At 47.5% G+C, this 25049-nt stretch overlaps 1 protein-coding gene across 2 annotated transcripts in view; it reads right to left on the bottom strand.

Annotated features, from left to right (window-relative positions):
* PLPP3 (phospholipid phosphatase 3) overlaps window positions 1-25049 on the bottom strand; it is a 74219-nt gene that overhangs the window by 21343 nt on the left and 27827 nt on the right. The window contains exons 2-4 of one of the 2 annotated variants that reach the window (XM_075320428.1): window positions 15414-15571; window positions 4240-4520; window positions 3406-3463 (exon numbers count right to left, since the gene is read on the bottom strand). In XM_075320428.1, the coding sequence (XP_075176543.1) occupies window positions 3406-3463; window positions 4240-4520; window positions 15414-15571 (497 nt within the window). Of the gene's footprint in view, window positions 1-3405; window positions 3464-4239; window positions 4521-15043; window positions 15202-15413; window positions 15572-25049 lie in introns of both variants that reach the window. The other variant, XM_075320427.1, reaches the window with a different exon arrangement.

The following is a 25049-nucleotide window of genomic DNA, read 5'->3' as shown; positions in this document are numbered from 1 at the left end:
CAACACAAAAAGAAAGCAAACAAACCACTTATCTCCAACATGACTTAGGGTACCTTCACACTGAAGGCCACTTCACACATAACGAGATCGTAAACGAGATCGTTACTACGTCACAGTTTCTGTGACGCAAGAATGACTTCAATTGCGATCTCGTCACGTTTGACACGTACCAACGATTCACCCCCTGCTGCGAAATCGCTGATCGATGCCGAACAGCTTGGGCCATTTCTGGCTCGTTGGAGTCCTGCTGGGCTGCATGAATCTGTATGTTTGACACCCTATTAACGATTTCGTTGACGACCTAGATGAGATGCACGAAGGCGTGTTGTTGCGTCCCCGTTTCCGCGCCCCTCTCTGCACCGATTGGTTAGCTCCAGGTGCAGGTGCGGCTTCGATCCGAAAAACACACCAACAAAGCGACCGGGTACAATGGACGAAGGAATCAGGGTGGAGACGCAGGTTCTATCTCAAAGCAAAGCGCAAAAGAAGTGACAAAGGGTGACGCGATCCAAAATTTAACCGCTAGATACGCCCCCAATCAGAACGCAGTATTGGCCGCCAATGAAAGCGGAGGGGGGGTATGGAAAAGGCGACGCAAATGCACGCCTACGTGACTCACTGCATTTTACTACGCCCCTAATGGGATTAGAATCGTTAACATAGTTGCTGTGTGACAGGGTCCCAGCGATTTGAAAGATCGTTATACGGGGCGCATGCTCGTTCATAAACTCGTTATGTGTGACACCCAACATGCGATTTCAACAACGACTCATAAACGATCCAGAAAGTGTGACGTAGTAGCGATCTCGTTCACGATCTCGTTATGTGTGACTGGACCTTTAGTGATGCAGCAGCGATCCGACCAGCGATCTGACCTGGTCAGGATCGCTGCTGCATCGCTACATGGTCGCTGGTGAGCTGTCAAACAGGCAGATCTCACCAGCGACCAGTGAACAGCCCCCAGCCAGCAGCGACGTGCAAGCGACGCTGCGCTTGCACGGAGCCGGTGTCTGGAAGCTGCGGAGACTGGTAACTAAGGTAAACATCGGGTATGGTTACCCGATGTCTACATTAGTTACCAGCGCACAGCTGTGTGTGCAGGGAGCAGGGAGCCGCGCACACTGAGCGCTGGCTCCTTGCTCTCCTACCGTAGCTACAGTACACATCGGGTTAATTAACCCGATGTGTAATGTAGCTACATGTGCAGAGAGCAGGGAGCCGCGCACACTGCTTAGCGCTGGCTCCTTGCTCTCCTAGCTGCTGTACACATCGGGTTAATTAACCCGATGTGTACAGCAGCTACATGTGCAGAGAGCCGGAGCCGGCAGCACAGGCAGCGTGAGAGCTGCAGAGGCTCGTAACTAAGGTAAATATCGGGTAACCACCTTGGTTACCCGATGTTTATCTTGGATACAGCTTACCTCAGCTGCCAGACGCCGGCTCCTGCTCCCTGCTCGCTTCATTTGTCGCTCTCTCGCTGTCACACACAGTGATCTGTGTGTCACAGTGGGAGAGCGCCTTTGAAGAAAACGAACCAGGGCTGTGTGTAACGAGCAGCGATCTCGCAGCAGGGGCCAGATCGCTGCTCAGTGTCACACACAGCGAGATCGCTAATGAGGTCACTGCTGCGTCACAAAAAGCATGACTCAGCAGTGATCTCGGCAGTGAGCTCGCTGTGTGTGAAGCACCCCTTAGGAAGAGGAACAGCAACATACAACGTTTCTCCGGATGATTACGAGACAAGGCAACTGATTGCAATCAGGACCGTATAGAAACTAACTCTATCACCAGCAGCATACCAAGAAGAAATGCAGGTATATAAAGACACAAGACGAAATGATGATTAGCAGCTAAAAGGAAAAGATCTCTGCAGGGTCCTAAAGGGGAAGGAGTAAACCCTAACAGAGAAGACACACAAAACTCCATGCACACCACAGAGGAAAGAATGGAATATCAAGGAGCAGTTTATGCAGCCAAACACGGCGACTTACTACAGCCGGACACCACAGGCTTCTCTGCCAACCGTGACACACCCATGACAGCTGCAGGTCTGAACTGTCAATCATCAGGAGCACAGCAGCTCCCGACAAACAGTAAGCTGGGAGTCCAATGAGCGATGCACTCCTGAAGATAAGATCATGACAAAAACCATTTAAAGGATAATTTCATCCAGAGCATACTGATACATGGATGTCATCAGCAAGACTCCTATATGTCTTATTTATGATGGTGAAATTCAAGGATGCAACCACATCTCAAGAAACAGCAATCGACCATCTCAAAATCTGGGCAGGACTTCCCCTGCTCCGCGAGGGAAGGGCTGTGACAATCACTGGTCTAAGGGGTACTTTGCACATTGCGACATCGCACCTGCGATATCGTCGGGGTCAAATCGAAAGTGACGCACATCCAGCGACGGTAACGATGTGTAAAGCCTAGATGCGCCGATTTATGATCGCAAAAGCGTTGTAAGTCGGCGATCTGTGTAGCGTCGGTCATTTCCATAATTTCGGGACGATCGCTGTTACGATGTTGTTCCTCGTTCCTGCGGCAACACACATCGCTGTATATGAAGCTGCAAGAGCGAGGAACATCTCCTACCTGCGTCCACCGGCTATGCGGAAGGAAGGAGGTGGGCGGGATGTTTACGTCCCGCTCATCTCCGCCCCTCCGCTTCTATTGGCCGCCTGCCGTGTGACGTCGCTATGACGCTGCACGACCCGCCCCCTTAGGAAGGAGGCGGGTCACCGGCCAGAGCGACGTCGCAGGACAGGTAAGTGCGTGTGAAGCTGCCGTAGCGATAATGTTCGCTACGGCAGCAATCACAAGATATCGCATGTGCGACGGGGGCGGGGACTATCGCGCTCGGCATCGCAGCATGGGCTAGAGATGTCAAAGCGTGCAAAGTACCCCTAAGAGTAAAATGGTTACATTTTTTCTATAACTACAAAGCAGATCATGTCCTATGTCAAAACCCAAATTTAACGCAAATCCTGTAATTACAATGACCACTCCCCTTTAATCATGTCCCACCCCTTACATTGGGGAATTGATAAAAACTGGTATAGAAGTTTTCACAATTTCTGCATAAATATAAGTTTATTAAAACTTTTCTGTGGTTATGAATAGAGTTTTCTATCTGGGATTACTAAAAATACTGCACCATGGAATGCCCCTTTAAGACAAGTGGAGTGCCCCTTAAAGACAAGTGGAGTGCCCCTTTAAGACAAGTGGAGTGCCCATTTAAGATGAAGGAGAGACGTTTTCATGGTTCCCATACAGTGAAGAGACATGGCCAGAATGTGGGAACTAGGAGGACACTGTGTTTTGGGAATTGGTGGAGGTCCAACTACAGGGGGCTCCACTATAACATAATTCTATGATGATTCAATGTATGTGACTTACCACCAAGTACAGCATGGTATACATGGAGAACGAGGCGTGGCCGGAGAAAAATGACTTTCTGTAAAAGAAAAAAAAAAACAGAGTGTGAGATAAGATAAAAAGATCAATAAGACATCGAATTGAGTAAGACTTGACGTCCGGGACATGCTCCGATACATATATATATACTGAGGATAGATAAGAGACAGACGGAATGTGATACAATGTGACCTGGGGCAGGATCCATTGCATCCGCCGCGTGATTCATTATTACACAGCACAGGATATTGCAGGGATTATTACCAAGGAGGGTTTATAACTGTGTAATAAGCAGAGGCGAGGCATAAAGTGACAAAAGAAGCAAAAATAATAGTATCTAAACTACATGGACCTAAGGTCTTTTTTCAACCTATGTAAGTATTATTTTTAATTTGTTAAAGTGGATTAGAATGTTCAGATAAGCGTGATCTACTCGGATGTAGCTCCACCCACGCTTATGTGAAAAAGAGACCGCCCCCGAGGATCCACTCACTTTACTTCCTGGTCTTAAAAAGGGAATCTGTCATTAGATTCATGCTGCCCGAACTACAGACAGCATGAGTCAGGCACGCTGGGACGTTTCAGAGTAAATACTTTGGAGAATGTTCATCTCCACCGTCTAATGTGTGGACTAACGCTGCAGCATGAACCTAATGGCAAGTTCCCTTTAAAAAGCACCAGAAATTACCAAAAAATAGAGGAGAAAAGGCACCAAACTTGGACCGTCCCTGGGCAGAGTTTTGGTATTTTCTATGTCCCCCCCCAACCCCCAACCACACACCTCCCTCTTTCCCCCGACTCGTCTCCGTCACGTACCTGGCCTCGGTGACTTTACTCTCCAGACCTCTGCACTCATACTTCTCGATGTATCCAGCAGTACAATTGATCAAACTGAAATCCGGATTACAAACTTCAATGAAGTTGGGGCGCAGACGCCCAATCGACACCTTGGCGATGTCTGTGAAGGACTGACTTATGGCACAGCCGAATATGAAGCACCCCACCTGCTTGTACAAGGCGGAGACATAGGGATTCTGGATGAAGGAATAGGAGCGCTCCTTCAGGTAGTATATCCGGAAGAACTCGCCCACTATGATCTGCAAAAACAAGGAACCTTCATTAGTGGACGGAAGAAGAGCAAGAGCCACCACCACTATCATTGTGCAAGCAGAAAGGTCTCCAAAGGATGAATGGGCAAATGTAAGTGAATGGGGCTGCAATGCCACATACAGCCTGAAGGTGGCTTTACACACTGCAACATCGCAAACGACATCGCTGTAACGTCACCGGTTTTGTGACGCAATAGCCACCTCCCCAGCGACATTGCAGTGTGTGAAACACATCAGCGACCTGGCCCCTGCTGTGAAGTTGCTGATCGCTACAAATCGTTCAGGACCATTCTTTGGTCCTTTGTTTCCCGCTGTGCAGCAAAGTCTCAGTGTGTAAAGGGGACTTTACAGCGACTTCGTTAGCGACTTCCCTTTCAAAAAGCTGCTTTACAACGTCCCCAATGACTAGCTAGGTCGTTCTGCAGGTCCGGATCGCTGTTGCGTCGTTGGCCAGGTCTGCCTGTTTGACAGCTCACCAGAGACTTTGTAGCGATCCCGGCCAGGTAGAAAGTTTCAGTTTGTAAAGGGGCCTTGAGTACAGGGGTGGCACTGTTGTTAGAGGAAAGTAGACCTTTTTATTGACCCCAATCAACCTTTTCAATCATCATTTCTACTCAAATCAAAAAATACCCTATTAACACCAGACCTGGAGCCCTTCCTTCCCTTTATCACTTATTTTAGGATACAATGTATCCGTTTCTTCCGTCACTCAGATGGGATTATCTGCAGATACAAGTGTCCACTGGGGCCTCTACAACCTGAAGCTAAAGGCTCCTTCAGAAAATCCAATCAGCCATGAAGCACAATGGCCGTCACCACTGCCACTCCGGGGTGAGATAATACCATGACAAAGAATCAATGTCCGCAGAGCCTGGAACTAAGATATCAGAGAGAAGTGGGACCCTCAGCCAGAATGGACGCTCCTGCCCAAACCCTTCCCAGACCTCAGCCATTACCCCCACACGCTCCTGCCCAGACTCCAGCCATTACCTCCGGACGCTCCTGCCCAGACCCTTCCCAGACTCCAGCCATTACCTCCGGACGCTCCTGCCCAGACCCTTCCCAGACTCCAGCCATTACCTCCGGACGCTCCTGCCCAGACCCTTCCCAGACTCCAGCCATTACCTCCGGACGCTCCTGCCCAGACCCTTCCCAGTACTCCAGCCATTACCTCCGGACGCTCCTGCCCAGACCCTTCTCAGACTCCAGCCATTACCGCCGGACGCTCCTACCCAAACCCTTCCCAGACCCCAGCCATTACCTCCAGACGCTCCTGCCCAGACTCCAGCCATTACCTCCGGACGCTCCTGCCCAGACCCTTCCCAGACTCCAGCCATTACCTCCGGACACTCCTGCCCAGACCCTTCCCAGACTCCAGCCATTACCTCCGGACGCTCCTGCCCAGACCCTTCACAGACTCCAGCCATTACCTCCAGACGCTCCTGCCCAGACTCCAGCCATTACCTCCGGACGCTCCTGCCCAGACCCTTCCCAGACTCCAGCCATTACCTCCGGACACTCCTGCCTAGACCCTTCCCAGACTCCAGCCATTACCTCCGGAAACTCCTGCCCAGACACTTCCCAGACTCCAGCCATTACCTCCAGACGCTCCTGCCCAGACTCCAGCCATTACCTCCGGACGCTCCTGCCCAGACCCTTCCCAGACTCCAGCCATTACCTCCGGACACTCCTGCCCAGACCCTTCCCAGACTCCAGCCATTACCTCCGGACACTCCTGCCCAGACCCTTCCCAGACTCCAGCCATTATCTCCGGAAACTCCTGCCCAGACCCTTCACAGACTCCAGCTATTACCTCCGGACACTCCTGCCCAGACCCTTCACAGCACTCCAGCCATTACCTCCGGACGCTCCTGCCCAGACCCTTCCCAGACTCCAGCCGTTACCTCCGGACACTCCTGCCCAGACCCTTCCCAGACTCCAGCCATTTCCTCCGGACGCTCCTGCCCAGACCCTTCCCAGACTCCAGCCATTACCTCCGGACGCTCCTGCCCAGACCCTTCCCAGACTCCAGCCATTACCTCCGGACGCTCCTGCCCAGACCCTTCCCAGACTCCAGCCATTACCTCCGGACGCTCCTGCCCACACCCTTCCCAGACTCCAGCCATTACCTCCGGACGCTCCTGCCCAGACCCTTCCCAGACTCCAGCCATTACCTCCGGACGCTCCTGCCCAGACCCTTCCCAGACTCCAGCCATTACCTCCGGACGCTCCTGCCCACACCCTTCCCAGACTCCAGCCATTACCTCCGGACGCTCCTGCCCAGACCCTTCCCAGACTCCAGCCATTACCTCCGGACGCTCCTGCCCAGACCCTACACAGCACTCCAGCCAATAACCCCGATTTACACATCAATGCTCCATCTCTAGATAAGGCGGAATCTCTCCCAGAAAGTCACTAAAATTTTGGGTCTATTTGTAAATAATGCATGGCCAAAAAAAATGAATAATGTCTATTCTCATACACTGTGTGCAGGCTATGCTCATACATTGTGCGCAGTCTATTCTCATACACTGTGCGCAGGCTATGCTCATACATTGTGCGCAGTCTATTCTCATACACTGTGCGCAGTCTATTCTCATACACTGTGTGCAGGCTATGCTCATACATTGTGCGCAATCTATTCTCATACACGGTGCGCAGGCTATGCTCATACATTGTGCGCAGTCTATTCTCATACACTGTGCGCAGTCTATTCTCATACACTGTGCGCAGTCTATTCTCATACACTGTGCGCAGTCTATTCTCATACACTGTGCGCAGTCTATTCTCATACACTGTGCGCAGTCTATTCTCATACACTGTGCGCAGGCTATTCTCATACACTGTGCGCAGTCTATTCTCATACACTGTGCGCAGTCTATTCTCATACACTGTGCACAGTCTATTCTCATACACTGTGCGCAGTCTATTCTTATACACTGTGCGCAGTCTATTCTCATACACTGTGCGCAGTCTATTCTCATACACTGTGCGCAGGCTATTCTCATACACTGTGTGTAGTCTATTCTCATACACTGTGTGCAGCCTATTCTCATACACTGTGTGCAGGCTATTCTCATACACTGTGTGTAGTCTATTTTCATACACTGTGCGCAGGCTATTCTCATACACTGTGTGCAGGCTATGCTCATACATTGTGCGCAGTCTATTCTCATACACTGTGCGCAGTCTATTCTCATACACTGTGTGCAGGCTATGCTCATACATTGTGCGCAATCTATTCTCATACACTGTGCGCAGGCTATGCTCATACACTGTGTGCAGGCTATTCTCATACACTGTGTGCAGTCTATTCTCATACACTGTGTGCAGGCTATTCTCATACACTGTGTTCAGTCTATTCTCATACACTGTGTGCAGGCTATTCTCATACACTGTGTGCAGTCTATTCTCATACACTGTGTGCAGGCTATTCTCATACACTGTGTGCAGTCTATTCTCATACACTGTGTGCAGTCTATGCTCATACACTGTGTACAGTCTATTCTCATACACTGTGCGCAGGCTATTCTCATACACTGTGTACAGTCTATTCTCATACACTGTGCGCAGGCTATTCTCATACACTGTGTACAGTCTATTCTCATACACTGTGCGCAGGCTATTCTCATACACTGTGTACAGTCTATTCTCATACACTGTGCGCAGTCTATCCTCATACACTGTGCGCAGGCTATTCTCATACACTGTGTGCAGCCTATTCTCATACACTGTGTGCAGGCTATTCTCATACACTGTGTGCAGTCTATTCTCATACACTGTGTGCAGGCTATTCTCATACACTGTGTGCAGGCTATTCTCATACACTGTGTGCAGGCTATTCTCATACACTGTGTGCAGTCTATTCTCATACACTGTGTGCAGGCTATTCTCATACACTGTGTGCAGGCTATTCTCATACACTGTGTGCAGTCTATTCTCATACACTGTGTGCAGGCTATTCTCATACACTGTGTGCAGGCTATTCTCATACACTGTGTGCAGGCTATTCTCATACACTGTGTGCAGTCTATTCTCATACACTGTGTGCAGGCTATTCTCATACACTGTGTGCAGTCTATTCTCATACACTGTGCGCAGTCTATTCTCATACACTGTGTGCAGGCTGTTCTCATACACTGTGTGCAGTCTATTTTCATACACTGTGTGCAGGCTATTCTCATACACTGTGTGCAGTCTATTCTCATACACTGTGTGCAGGCTATTCTCATACACTGTGTGCAGGCTATTGTCATACACTGTGTGCAGACTATCCCTCAATGACTCCAGGTCCGTCCCCCCTCCCCTACATTAATACCAGTCATCCCCGCAGAAGGGGAGCAATTCTTCAGCCCCATTGTAGCCTCTGCTGCAGAAGGTGGACTGTAAATTCTGTGGTCCTGGCCTCCACAGCGCACAGCGCAGTCTTTTGGAAGTGACAAAGTGGCCATAAATCAGAGTTATGACCTGGAGAGGCTCCGCTCTTCTGACGAGGCGAGTAATTAAAATCAGACGGCGAAACCAGGTCCAACTCTGTCACCTCTGCAGAAGGGGACGGGGCCCGAGCGCCCACCCCTCCTCCGTGCTACAGACTGCCGGCCATTGCCAGGCCTCTCTGGAGATCAGATTGCCCAATATTTTACTGGTCTGGCACAGTTCATTGGGGGTAAGGCAAAAGAAAATACACAAAATGATATAAATTAGGAATAATGGGGGCATTGTAAAAGCAACAAGAACTTTACACGTCTTGTAAAGGAATTTATATCAATATCTGTGCTCCGGGCAGGAGAAGGGGGATTAACGAGACAGGACGGGGAACGCTGCCCCTAATATTGGTGGAATTAGGCGCTGGTTCTTAGGTTTGGGAGGTAGGGACCGCGATTTCCAGTTATTACCCCCCCAAAACGTTCAATGTTGGATATTCTCCATTGATGTGGCCCGATACAATATTATAGGAGTCCTGACGTTTCCCCTGAGCCGTTCTCCACCCCCGGGACACCCTGTATCTATATTTATTTTACTATCAGGGTCCCATCCCCCCTCGGACACTGCTGGTGGTCTCACACAGATGCTGCAAGCTGTAAAGAATTAATTGAAGAATTAACCAAGTAACCAAAGATTCTATTTTCTTTTTCTATTTTTCTAGGAAAACAGAGGAGACAGAACAGACGGCCATTCTGTGCCGGGCATCGGGGCAAGGAAAGGTCCTGACTCCTCGCAGATGTAGCCGACAACGCCGGGGATCTCAGGGGGCTAAATGTGTCTAATTGCCAATTATCAGGACCAAACGTGGAATTATTATTACTACCAGGGGCCGACTTGACCATTCGGCATTAGTCCATTGCCCAAGGACCCAACATTTTAAGGGGTGCTACTGGAATGCGATATGTTAATCTATATGAAAGCTCTGTAAGGTGCCAATGACCTATGTGGGCCCCCCCAAGTTAAAATCATTTTCCCCTCTGGTAGATTAGGTCATGCAGGTATTACATTGTGGCCATTCCTTCGGACCTACAGGGTCTCCAACCATATCTCCACTAATCAAGTAGGGTACCAGGAAGCTTACGGGGTCCAATGGAAAATCTACAACTCTCGGGAGTATTGGATAATTTTGCTTTTTTTTGTATGGGCCAATTTGACCTGTTGGGTGCCCAATTCGGCTGTGCGACTGCACCCACTATAGCTATGCCCCCTAAGTAAAACTTTTTGTCCCTTCGGAGGACTCGACCCACCCAGGTATTACATTGGCGGCCGTTGCTTTTCCTGTATGGTGACCCCCAACCTTCCCCTGGTGTAATGGGTGATCACCACTGGTGCCAGGGTGCCTGTGTCTGGTCCCTCGTCAGTGATACATCGTAACCTTTAGGTTATTGTCTGTGATGCACAAGACGCTTCTGTAATTAATCTTACATCAGGTCATTCATGTAGTTATTACGGTTGTTACATAATGAGATGTTCCGTGAAATCTCTCACTCGTTAATCTATCCGACTTAATAACTTAATTCCCTTGAAAATCCCAACTACGAATTGTCTGAGCTGGTGGCATCATGCAGGTCACGATACCTTGATTTCTGAGATGTCATTATTCACTAATATCATTATGGAGGCTCCAAAGGAAATCACTTAAAGGGCCCAGAGACCTCAAGGGACCAGCGACCTCAAGGGACCAGTGACCTCAAGGGACCAGTGACCTCAAGGGACCAGTGACCTCAAGGGCCCAGAGACCTCAAGGGACCAGTGACCTCAAGGGACCAGTGACCTCAAGGGACCAGTGACCTCAAGGGCCCAGAGACCTCAAGGGACCAGTGACCTCAAGGGACCAGTGACCTCAAGGGACCAGTGACCTCAAGGGCCCAACGACCTCAAATGCTCAGTGACCTCAAGGGATTGTTGACCTCAATCGATCAGTGACCTCAAGCGCCCAGCAACCTCAAGGGCCCAGAGATCTCAAGCACCTAGCGACCTCATTGCCCAGTGACCACAAACACCCAGCAGCCTCAAGTGCCCAAAGACATCAAGTGTCTGGTGACCTCAAGGGCCTATTGACCTCAAGAGACCAGCGACCTCAAGCGCCCACCAACCTCAAGGGCCCAGAGACCTCAAGCACCTAGCGACCTCATTGCCCAGTGACCACAAACACCCAGCAGCCTCAAGTGCCCAAAGACATCAAGTGTCTGGTGACCTCAAGGGCCTATTGACCTCAAGAGACCAGCGACCTCAAGCGCCCACCAACCTCAAGGGCCCAGAGACCTCAAGCACCTAGCGACCTCTTTGCCCAGTGACCACAAACACCCAGCAACCTCAAGTGCCCAAAGACATCAAGTGTCTGGTGACCTCAAGCGCTCAGAGACCTCAAGCGCCCAGAGACCTCAAGTGCCCAGAGACCTCAAATGCCTGGTGACCTCAAGCGCCCGGAGACCTCAAGCACCTAGCAACCTCAAGAGCCCATTGACCTCAATCATCTGGTGACCTCAAGTGACTGGTAACCTCAAGCACCTGGTAACCTGAAGAGCCCACTGACCTCAATTTCCCGGCAACCTCAAGCGACCATGACTGTTTTACCACCACTCTGAATTCTGGGAGACTATGGACACAGTGGTCACGGTGCTGGTTACGCAGATCGGTAACCCCAGTGCCCACTTATTCTGAATTAAATGTGCCTTAGATTTAAAGAGAAGGTATCATCAGAGAATGTATTATTAAGGGGTTTTATGCTTAAATTACATGAAAAAAAACCTTGCAGTACTCATACTGGCCACTAGGGATTTTTTCCAGACTCTAACTTCCTGTTTTTTCAGGAAATGCACTTGTACATTAGCAGCAATAGACTGATTCTGACACTGTCTTTTGTATTGAGTGTGTAAAGATCACTGTGAAGGGAGAGGAGCAGGTAAGCTGTGACATCACCTATTGTGATTGGTGGATCCTGTGTTTTCAGCTGTGGACAGCGGTGCTACATGTCATTGTAATCCTGTCTCTGATGATAATGAGACTGCTGAAAAGGCTTCTGTACAAAAGAGGATATAGGAGTCTCAAATAGCTAAAGGAGCCAGTGGGAACCTTTCAAACTTTGAATTTCTATTTTTTTTTTTAATTTATAATGTGATATAAAAAAAATACTAATATTTATAAACATTCAGCAGGATTACCCCCCCCCCCTCCCCCAAACTAATTGTATGAGCTTGTAGCAGCGCTTTCAAATATCCATTAACACCTTTACATGGCCGGTCTGTTACTAAGAAACCAGCATTTGAATTGACAGGTAAATGTGGCTTAAGTGCTATTTGTAGATCTGAAGCCTTTGTCACTCCAGCTCTATTCAGCTCCGCCTCCTCCTGCTTGATTGACGGTTCCTTTGGCTTCAGGTCTACTATAGCTCTTCAGCCTCATTTGCATATCAATTCATTGGCTAATTTCTCAGTAATGGAGGAACGGACCGGCCACGTAAAGGTATCGCTGGACTTGTCTTTGAAAGAGTTACGTGGGCAACTAAATAGTTTTGGGGGTGAAATTTTGCTGACAGATCCCCTTTAACACTAAACCCCCTCAACATTTAAACAATTAAATCAATTTCTGATGACACCGTCCCTTTAAATTAAAAGCTCAACTAGATATCAATCTGAATAAATTATATAAAATAGTTGAGAAACTTTCAAAAAACTTTGTAACTACTCCTACTATAGCCACATCCAGAGCTGCATTCATGATTCTGCACATTTCCTCCTGCATCACAGGGTTTCTGATTCCAAGTGCGCAGAGTTGTAAATGCAGCTCCGGATGTGATTGGAGTAGAAGACAAGAATATCAATTCTGATATTTCTAAAATAATGCTAAATCTGTATTGTTAGGGCATACGTTACCTGTTACAGAGAATTAACCCTTTATATTCCTGGATACAAAAAAACGTAAATCACCGAACATAAGGCAACAAGTACAGGATCTATAATGAGAAAGCTGAAGATGGACGCACGGACGAGGAGCCCGACACAGAGGGGGGTTGTGCGAGATCCTCGTCCTCCGTCCCGGGAGCCCCATCTCCTATAAAGGAAAGCTCTAGCGTGCGGCCCCCGGGGCGATCGCAACAGAATTAAACCACATATGGAAGAAAAGCAAAAGATTTTCCCAACACCGATGCAAAAGCAGAGATAACTTGGAATAAATCAGTAGTAATTAAAACCAGATCCACATAAAACGCCAATAATAGTAATTGCTTCAAGAAACGAGAGAAGAAAAAAAAAAGAAAATCCCCCTGAACTCTGAGATGAACTGTAATTTGTGGAAATGTCTGGATGAAAAATGGCTGCTTGGTAATAAGATGTCGGTTTTCACAATATATCTTCATAGGGATCTGAACTTTATCTGAAGATGCAATTACCTCTGCCCGCAGCCACCACTAGAGGGAGCTCTATACTATGCAGTACTAGGCTGAATGTATGCAGTCAGCTCGTGAGCTCCCTCTAGTGGTGGCTGCCAGAAGAGAGAAATGTATCTGATACCACATTCCAAATCCACTGCGAAGTCAGAGATGAAGATGAAATTACCTCTGCCCGCAGCCACCACTAGAGGGAGCTGTTTACTATGCAGTAGCTAGGCTGAATATATGCAGTCACTTGTGAGCTACCTCTAGTGGTGCCTGCCAGAAGAGAGCATTGTATCTGATACAAAGCTACAAATCCCCTGCGTAGTCAGAGACAAAGATGCAATTCCCTCTGCCTGCAGTCACCACTAGAGGGAGCTGTCTACTATGCAGTAACTAGGCTGAATGTATGCTGTCAGCTCATGAGCTCCCTCTAGTGGTGGCTGCCAGAAGAGAGCATTGTATCTGATACAAAGCTCTAAATCTCCTGCGGAGTCACAGACGAAGATGCAATACCTTCTGCCCATGGCCACGACTAGAGGGCGTACTATACTATGCTGTAACTAGGTTGAATTTATGCAGTCAGCTTGTGAGCTCTCTCTATCGGTGGCTGTCAGAAGAGAGCATTGTATCTGATACAAAGCTAGAAATCCCCTGCGGAGTCAGAGACAAAGATGCAATTCCCTCTGCCTGCAGTCACCACTAGAGGGAGCTGTTTATTATGCAGTAACTAGACTGAATGTATGCAGCAAGCTCGTGAGCTCCCTCTAGTGGTGGATGCCAGAAGAGAGAATTTTATCCTGCAGGGGAATTTGTATCTTTTTTTGTCACTTTGGACATTATTTTCAGATATTTAATAAACCGAATTGGTACAAAACATTTGGCTGGAGAGTTCTTAACCTTTTTGGGCTCATTGAATTCTTATGGTTACTTAATTGTTTCGGCACAGTCTTTGGATGAATATCAATTTTAATGAAGTTCTCTACTTACCTAAATCTAACAATAGTTGGGATAACACTACTGGGAACCCCACCCATGCCATGATATTGTGCATTTCACTCTCTATTGTACTGTTTTAGCCACTATCTCCGGCAGTGCCATAGACAATGAATGCATTAATAGCCATCTTTCAAAATTGTCGTGGAGCCCTAATCACGGATCGGAGGGGGTCCCAGAGTTCAGAACGTTATTACCTACCTGCTGCATTGGGGATAACTTGCTCCTTTAGTAATATACATGGAGCATTCCACCCAATAATAACATTAAAAAACCACTTTACCCCCTAAATTTCATATATACCCATCATTCACATAGTATTTCCAATGGTGACAACCACTTTTTTAGCAGCAGTGACAGTCCGGTTGTCAGTGACTGTTCAGTTGTCAGTTGTGCTCCTTTTCTATTATTCAATTTTGCAACAATGTATCAAAAATTAAAGGGGAACTCCATCCAAACTGTTAAGAAGTTTTCAAGGTTTCTTAACAGGGGTCGTCCCAGTTAAAGAAGGGGTATAGGTTTGATATCTTAAGGTCACTTTACCCCCCGAGTGGCCCCGAAGGTTAAGAACTCTGATCAGCCGCCATTGAAGCATACAGCAATAAATAGAGAATAAAAACAGAATGGATTTTGGGGAATTGACAGTTTGCGCACTTACAGCAAGGATGGAAATAAGAATGCCAGCAGCAGAGAGCACAGCGTCATTAATTGTCTCTCCCGATTTGTTGGGGTACCGGATACTCTCATCCGTACAGTAGAACCCCCGCTCATACGGTTGGATTCTGTTAGTTTCAATTATCAGGAAAGGGAGGGCGGCTATAGCCATAGAGCGAGAGAGAAAAAACACAAAAAATGGGAAATATGGTCAATGCACAAAATAATTCACAAGGTGAATGCACAGGGCGGGCGGCGCGGAGCCATGCAGGACCTCCCAGGGGTAATGATGATGCCCGGGACGCCATCATTACTGTGGGAGGGGGATGGCAGGGGCTCCGCGGTGCCCGGTTCCTGTGCCACATGTCACTTACACAAAACAGCGCCACCAGCAACCCCAGCGCGAGAAGCAGGGGGACTGGTATTGTGCTTCTCTTAATCGCATATTTGATGCTTTCATCACTGCAGAAAAAGCCCCTCTGGTAGGGCAAGATGGCAGATGTACAGTTGGTCACGACTGCCGGGGCGCAGGCTGTTAGGAGAAACCGTAAAACGTCACAAATTACAATGCAATCATTTACCATTACAATCTATGGAGATACTGGTTAAGGCCCTGTGCGCACAGTGCAGTTTTGGTGCAGAAATTTTCTCCGCTAAAAAAATGCACCTTGTGGCCGAAAAATGCACCAAAAAACGCATGTAGTTTTGGTACGTTTTTGATGTGTTTTTTTGGTGCTTATTTTTAGTGAATTCAATGGCTGGAAGGGCTAAAAAATGCAGGAAAAAACAGAACCGCAATTGAGATGTCGCTATTTTTTTCTGCACCAAAAACTGCAAGGAAGGAAAAAAGAAGCAAAGTGTACACAGCACTTCAGAATTTTCTCATAGACTTTGCTGAGAAAAGGATAGGCCTGCAGATTTGGGCAACAAACTGTACAATAAACTGCACCAAAAAAAGCATCAAAAACTGCACCATGCACAAAGGGCCTAAAATGCAGTTTTTGATGCATTTTCCTGGTGAAGTTTTTGATGCTTTTTTAAATCCTTTTTTTTAGTGCAGTTTTTGATGCTTTTTTTGGTGCAGTTTTTTATGATTTTTGATGCAGTTTTGATGCTTTTTTTGGTGCAGTTTGTTGCCCAAATCTGCATGTCTATCCTCCCAGCAAACTCAATGAGATTTCTGAAGTGCTTCTTTTTGTCTTGCAGTTTTGGGTGCAGAAAAAAAGAAGCAGCATGTCAATTGTTGGTGCATTTTCTTCATTCGTTTTTAAGCCCTTCCACCCAATGATTTCACAAAAAAAAACACATTGCACAAAAACACACCAAAAAAGCACCAAAATTGCAACAAAAAAAGCACCAAAAATGCAACAAAAAAAGTAACAAAAAAGCAACAAAAATGCAACAAAAAAGCACCAAAAATGCAACAAAAAAGCACCAAAAATGCAACAAAAAAAGCACCAAAAATGCAACAGAAAAAGCACCAAAAATGCAACCAAAAAAGCACCAAAAACACATGCACTTTTTGGTGCATTTTGTGCTGAAAATTTCTGCACCTAATCTGCAGCGTGTGCACATAGCCTTATACTCCAATCACATACAAAGCTGCATTCACAATTTTTCTGTTTATTATTAGGGTATGTGCGCACGTTGCTTTTTACCTGCTTTTTACCTGCTTTTTTGCTGCTTTTTCTTCTGCGCTGTTTAATGCCAAAATGGATGTGTTCTTCTATTCAAGCAAAGTCTATGGGAATTTGGGTTTCTTGTTCACACTATGTTGTTCAAAATGCTGCCTTTTTGTGGCAGAACTTTGGTCAAAAACTCAGCTTTTCAAAGAAGCAACATGTCAATTGTTTTTGCCATTTGGGTTTTGCACTGCAAAGCTGAGTTTTTGACCAAAGTTCTGCCACAAAAAGGCAGCATTTTGAACAACATAGTGTGAACAAGAAACCCAAATTCCCATAGACTTTGCTTGAATAGAAGAACACATCCATTTTGGCATTAAACAGCGCAGAAGAAAAAGCAGCAAAAAAGCAGGTAAAAAGCAGGTAAAAAGCAACGTGCGCACATACCCTTACTCTCTACTGCCCCTTACTGGTTCTTAAATACACATAACATATTTGGCTGCATAATGTGTCAGAACATTACCGGAAAGCAGCAGAATACTGAATGCAGCTCTGGATGTGACTGGAGCAGAAAACACAATATAAGCAAATAAAGATATCTGCAACGTTTTGTAAAACATATTGAGAAGAGGAGCGACATGATAATAAATGACGCCGCCGGTAAATGTCACCGAGGCGTTTTTCTTTATTCTTTTTCCAACCAAATAATATAAAGCAAATGTAAGGCCGGGGCTGCTCCACATACTGAAAACTGCACAACTCAGCGCTTTCTGGGAAAACAGTTGCTTTGCAGCCCCGGCCTTACAGTAAACATAACAATACACAAGAATGTTGCAATTGACTTCTTGAAGGGGTTGCACAGAATGAGAAAAACATGACTTTTTTTTTCTAGACACAGCGCCACACCTATGCACAGGTTGTGTCTGGTATTGCGGCTCAGCTCTGTTAATGTGAATGAGGCCGAGCTGCAATACCACACATAACCTGTGCGCAGGGGTGGTGCTGTTTTTTAAATAAAAAAAAAAGATGGCATGTTTTTCTTATTCCTTTAAGAAAGGCATTACTCCTCTGACACATTGCACAATAAACAAAGGCGAGCAGCTGCACACAGTCGCGTCTTTCTCCTGCAGACAGAGCGGCCTTCAGCACCTGGAAGGAAAGCGGCGAAACATCTTATATAAACCAGGCTCATCTCTATTTCACTACCTAAACATTCTCGTAGTCGGCCAACTTGGCCAGGAGACGGGCCGTGCGTGCCAAGCGTTGGAGAAGAAGCCGGAGTCTGTGCCGTCTGCGCAGCCAGGGCTGGAGGGGTTCGCTTTAGCGCAGTCCAGATCCAACCAATCAGATTGCACGAGGAAGACAATGCGTCCGTGGCCAGGTCTGCGAGACTCGAATTACGTGGCTTTGTGTCATTACTATTATTTTACACATTGCTTCTTCTGCAAATGGCTCACACATGACAAATCTGGGAAACACATGTTGCTCCGGGGAGGGAAAAACGGGCACGTTAACCGCTTAATCCCTGGAAGACGGTCGCACGTGACAAACTTTGCACATGTTCTGTTATTCCGCGGGAAGCCATTTAATCCTTTTGTTACTGGAAGGGATGAGGACTGAAGAGGTTAAGTGTTTTCAGATGCTGCAGAGGACACAATCAGCAACATATATTCCGGCTTTCGTCTCAATATGTCCAATATGGTGCAATTAAAGGGGTTTTAAAGCTTAAAGGGGCGATTCAGCAGTACCAATTTTTCTTCAAATTCTGCAAACTTAAAAAAACAATCCCCCACCACCAATCCAGCGCTGAGGCTCTAGAACTCTTTGCCCCATGTGACTCCCTGCAGCCAATCAGTGACTCCTATCGCCAAAAAGTTGAAAAACTTCTGCAACATATATGATACTTTTTACATGCGTCCTGCTTAAAAATAAATCATGCGGAAGAAGGAATTAAATGACATATAGGTGGACAGAAAATTAGAGGCATGATCACATAGTGAACATACAGAATAGATTACCATGCAATATTTTATTAAAAAAAAAACAAAAAAACAAATACAGGACGTAAAAAATTCTGTATACCTATATAAAAAGTAGTAATAGAAACTTTACAGTATCACAATGTAAAAGTGCATAGCCGATAATGCAATGGAAAAATCAATAATTATCCAATGACTAAATAGATGGCCACAACACGTTTCGCCTCATGCTTCTTCAGGGGTATTGGAATTAATAAAGTAAAAAAAATCAGGAATCCAGGAAGGAATCGCTGAACACAGAAACCAGAAGAGAAAAAGGATAAAAGGTAATAAAATAAAAAAAATTAACTACTTTAAAGTATATAAAATATAATATAATCCCATAGGACACCATATATACAAACAGTCTACAGATTTACGCCTGCTGGGAGATTTTATTAAAGAATTGGAACAAAATTGATAACTTCATCAAGGTCATATGGTGTCATCAGATTCAATAAAACTTATTAAAGGGGACATCCAACCCTCCCAATAGTTCATGTAGCAGCTGAAAATGAAAAAAAAAAAGAAAAAACATTCCCGTTCCCCTTTTCCCCCCACTGAAGTTCTAGTGGTCCTGCCTTCTTTCCTTTCTTTGTTTACAAACATTCAGCATGTGACCTTTACAGCCAATCCGATCTTATGCTTTGCACTGATGAGAGGCAACACCCCGGAACACTGTGTCTGCAAATTCTATATCCTAAATCATATGACAAGGCTCGTTAAAGGATCGATATTGACTTTTAGGATTGCTACTTACAATAAGTGGCACTAGCTTTCAAGTATTCTTCATCTCTGAAAAGACAATTTACATGTTTCAATTCCCAGAGGAGCATTGCATGGCTTATAAGCCTCCTTACATTGGCACATTCTCCACAAGGAGAAACGTTAATCTCCAAACCTCCTTCTTGTGCCTCCTATTTTGCTTGCCTGACATGAGATTTCCTCTACTTGACATTGCAAGGTCAATGAGCTTAATTTTGGGGGATGGAGTTTGGGAAGGGCTCCGGCACACCCAGAGCACTTGATGCCTCATTTGCATATTGATAAAAATGTGGATTATTCGATTAAGGAGCTGTGCATTTTATCATGAAAGGTATGTATTGACTTATCTTTACAAGAGGGGCCGGACCTTTTAACACTAGAAGTCCCAGAGAGGGGTCATTTAACATTTCTACCATTGGAACCCTATGGAGCTCGAAATTCCTGGGACTTCTAGTGTTAAGAGATTTGGGATGGGGGGAGGGGGAAGGTTCACTGTGATGACAGGTTCCCTTTAAGTCAGGGCAGGTTTTCAAAACAGTGAAAAATACTTTTGGCTTCCGATGTTCTGCTTTCATATACCAGGACTAAGGTGTATCATGCACCTCTATAGAAATGTAAGAGTCGTGGACAATGGAGGTCACATTCCTGCCCCTGAAGTCACCAGTCGCATCAATGTATTGTCGTTTTGTTTAATGTGAAATACGCTGTGGGACTAGCCCACCCTGAAAGGGGTCAACCCTGTGGGCAGGGACCTCTCTCCTTGTGGGCAGGGTCTTCCCTCCTTGTGGGCACGGTCTGCTCTCCTCCTCATGGGCAGGGTCCGCTCTCCTCCTTGTGGATTGGGACCTCTCTCCTCCTCATGGGCAGGGTCTTGTCTCCTCCTCGTGGGCAGGGACCTCTCTCCTCCTCATGGGCAGGGTCTTATCTCCTCCTCATGGGCAGGGACCTCTCTCCTGCTCATGGGCAGGGTCTTGTCTCCTCCTCATGGGCAGGGACCTCTGATCTCCTCCTCGTGGGCAGGGACCTCTCTCCTCCTCGTGGGCAGGGTTTTCTCTTCTCCTCGCGGGCAGGGTCCCCTTTCCTGTACCAATCTGTGCCTTGTTTTGTTCACGATTATTGTACTTCTTTTATTATGTAGACCCCTTTCTCACGTGTAAAGTGCCATGGAATAAATGGCGTTGTAATAATAAATAATAGTAATGGAACAGAGGAGACAGAAGGCAAGATAGCGTGAGCCTTGTGCATCGTCATCCGCTCATGGCCAGCCGACACCAGTGGCAGTATGTGGACTATATGGGTACCCAGCTTACGTGGCCGAAGTTCACATTCCAGCCAAGACCAGGTAATTCTAGTGGCGTTTCGGGGCGTCCAGATTCAGTCCCTCATCTTTAACTACTGCTTCATGCCTCGGATATCCAAACCACACACTCTGTTGCCTCCAAATATCCTACCCACAGAAGATGCACCCCAACAGCTACCCCCTAAATATTCACAGCTCCCCCACATGTACCCCTATACATACAGCACAGATTATCCAGACCCGCTGTAGATGCACAAGGAGCCATTTATAACCAGCCGGGTGAATGGAGCCACAAAGTCACTTTAGCTTTAATCTCCACATGACAAGGCTCGCCGGGCTGATGATGGAGCTTGGAAATTTCTCTTTAATATTTGGTAGCTGCTTAATTTTAGGCACTGGGCCAATGACTAGAAAGGAAAAGGAAAAAAAAAAGGAAAAGAAAAAAAGAACCCACCCTGCCAGGTCTGTGCCGGAGCCGGGAGCCATGTGATACCAGAGGTAAGCGCACATTACAAATATTATGATTGCACGCTTGTGACTTGGGTGCTATTTTAAGCAGTTCAGGGCTACTGGTGCTGGTGGTGGGGGGCTGGAGACCTCATTTGTGCCGTAATAGAGGCTCAAATTATTGAATTTGGCTCCGGGCCAAAGTGGCTGAGAGTGAACGTCTTACACGCCGCCGGAGAGCTTTGAAGCTGGAACGTTTATGAAGAAATGATGTCTGTGTGCACACCTCCGAAACGGCCACTCTCCGCTACCACCTCTAATATACACGGGAAGTGATTTGTGGGGTCTATTAATGACTTCACGTGTTTAGCCGCCTGCACTTACCTAGTGCATCGGGCTTCATCCTGAGGTCTATGGCTGCTGCATCCATCCATCTAAATCTCCATCTATCTCTCTATCCATCCAACTATGTCTCCATCTATGTATCTATCCATCTATCTCTCTCTATCCATCCATCTATGTATCTATCCATCTATCTCTCTCTATCCATCCATCTAAATCTCCATCTATCTATTGCACCATCCATCTCTCGCTCCATCCATCTATATATCCAACTATCGCTCCACCCATCCCTCGCTCCATCCATCCCTCGCTCCATCCATCCCTCGCTCCATCCATCCCTCGCTCCATCCACCTGTCGCTCCATCCATCCCTCGCTCCAGCCATCCCTCGCTCCAGCCATCCCTCGCTCCATCCATCCCTCGCTCCATCCATCTCTCGCTCCATCCATCTCTCGCTCCATCCATCTCTCGCTCCATCCATCTCTCGCTCCATCCATCTCTCGCTCCATCCATCCCTCGCTCCATCCATCCCTCGCTCCATCCATCTCTCGCTCCATCCATCTCTCGCTCCATCCATCCCTCGCTCCATCCATCTCTCGCTCCATCCATCTCTCGCTCCATCCATCTCTCGCTCCATCCATCTCTCGCTCCATCCATCTCTCGCTCTATCCATCCCTCGCTCTATCCATCCCTCGCTCTATCCATCCCTCGCTCCATCCATCCCTCGCTCCATCCATCTCTCACTCCATCCATCTCTCACTCCATCCATCTCTCACTCCATCCATCTATATATCCAACTATCGCTCCATCCATCCCTCGCTCCATCCATCCCTCGCTCCATCCATCCCTCGCTCCATCCATCCCTCGCTCCATCCATCCCTCGCTCCATCCATCCCTCGCTCCATCCATCCCTCGCTCCATCCATCCCTCGCTCCATCCATCCCTCGCTCCATCCATCCCTCGCTCCATCCATCCCTCGCTCCATCCATCCCTCGCTCCATCCATCTCTCGCTCCATCCATCTCTCGCTCCATCCATCTCTCGCTCCATCCATCTCTCGCTCCATCCATCTCTCGCTCCATCCATCTCTCGCCCAATCAATCTCTCGCTCCATCAATCTCTCGCTCCATCCATCTCTCGCTCCATCCATCTCTCGCTCCATCCATCCCTCGCTCCATCCATCCCTCGCTCCATCCATCTCTCGCTCCATCCATCTCTCGCTCCATCCATCCCTCGCTCCATCCATCCCTCGCTCCATCCATCCCTCGCTTCATCCATCCCTCGCTCCATCCATCCCTCGCTCCATCCATCTCTCGCTCCATCCACCTGTCGCTCCATCCACCTGTCGCTCCATCCATCTCTCGCTCCATCCATCTGTCGCGCCAACCATCTCTCGCTCCATCCATCTCTCGCTCCATCCATCTCTCACTCCATCCATCCCTCGCTCCATCCATCTCTCGCTACATCCATCCCTCGCTCCAGCCATCTCTCGCTCCATCCATCCCTCGCTCCATCCATCCCTCGCTCCATCCATCCCTCGCTCCATCCATCTCTCGCTTCATCCATCCCTCGCCCCATCCATCCCTCGCTCCATCCATCTCTCGCTCCATCCACCTGTCGCTCCATCCACCTGTCGCTCCATCCACCTGTCGCTCCATCCATCCCTCGCTCCATCCATCTCTCGCTCCATCCACCTGTCGCTCCATCCACCTGTCGCTCCATCCATCTCTCGCTCCATCCATCTCTCACTCCATCCATCCCTCGCTCCATCCATCCCTCGCTCCATCCATCCCTCGCTCCATCCATCTCTCGCTCCATCCACCTGTCGCTCCATCCACCTGTCGCTCCATCCACCTGTCGCTCCATCCACCTGTCGCTTCATCCATCCCTCGCTCCATCCATCTGTCGCTCCAACCATCTCTCGCTCCATCCATCTCTCGCTCCATCCATCTCTCGCTCCATCCATCTCTCGCTCCATCCATCTCTCACTCCATCCACCTATCGCTCCATTCATCTATATATCTATCTATCCATCCATCCAACTATGTAACTATCTCTCTATCTATCGATCTATCATATATCTACAATATCTATACATCCATCTATCAAGTAATAATAGATCTATCCTTCCTCCTATCTGCCTCATATCTATCTACCTTTCCATCCAATGTTTATCAATATATACATCAATCCATTTATCTATCTATCTGTTCACCCATTAATTCATCCATCTATCAACAATGTCCTATGTTCTATCCATGAAGTATCTGTCCATCTATCATCCACTCATATCTATCAATCCATACATACATATATCAATTAATCAATCTATCCATGTATCTGTCTATTTATTTATCCACTCACCAACTATAGCAGGCTTTACACGCTGCGACATCGCTAATGCGGAGTCGTTGGGGTCACGGAATTCGTGACGCACATCCGGCCGCATTAGCGATGCCGTTGCGTGTGACACCGATAAGCGATTTTGCATCGTTGCAAAAACGTGCAAAATCGCTAATCGGCGACAAGGGGGTCCATTCTCAAATCTCGTTACTGCAGCAGTAACGAGGTTGTTCCTCGTTCCTGCGGCAGCACACATCGCTGCGTGTGACGCCACAGGAACGAGGAAGCTCCCCTTACCTGCGTCCCGGCTGCTATGAGGAAGGAAGGAGGTGGGCGGGATGTTAAGTCCCGCTCAGCTCCGCCCCTCCGCTGCTATTGGGCGGCGGTTCAGTGACGTCGCTGTGACGCCGCACGGACCGCCCCCTTAGAAAGGAGGCGGTTCGCCCGTCACAGCGACGTCGCCGGACAGGTATGTATGTGTGACGGCTGTTGTGCGACACGGGCAGCGATTTGCCCGTGTCGCGCAACAGATGGGGGCGGGTACCCACACTAGCGATATCGGGACCGATATCGCAGTGTGTAAAGTAGCCTTATCTGTCCATTCATTCATCCGTCCACCTATCTACAACGTTCTATCCATTTACAATGTTGTATCCATCCACCCTTATATCCCCCATTATACCACACACAAGTTTTGAGTCTCAGACAATCCCGCAGGCTTCCTCCTGTGTGTGACCGCGTCCTAAAGACCCAAGTGATGGAAACCTTCCTTATATTATAAGCGATGTATATTATGAATCCGCCATTATTCCGTTGCACTTTACTGCCCCATGTACTGATCCATAAGATGCCTCTACGGCCGGGAGACGCACATCGTCCTTATTTTCATGTCCAGTGACGACTCCTATGTTCTGAATTCCCTGGGAAAATAGCAGATGGCGAATAATCTTATACTGGGATCTACGGCTTCTTGTAACATTCCAGCCTCATGAGAACCGGATGGAGCGAGGTCCAGATCTGATCCGTGCGCCTGTATACAGTGTAACATAGAATGTACCTCTGTATACAGAAGAGGCTGAAATCCTGAGATACAAAGTGATACAATGTATCCAAAAATTATTGAATGTTCTCAGTGAGAGGAACAAAATTATAATCTTGTGATACCTTTTCACTTG

Source organism: Anomaloglossus baeobatrachus, chromosome 8, assembly GCF_048569485.1.
Source record: "Anomaloglossus baeobatrachus isolate aAnoBae1 chromosome 8, aAnoBae1.hap1, whole genome shotgun sequence".
NCBI classification, from domain to species: Eukaryota; Metazoa; Chordata; class Amphibia; order Anura; family Aromobatidae; genus Anomaloglossus; species Anomaloglossus baeobatrachus.
This window is presented reverse-complemented; position numbering and strand designations above follow the sequence as displayed.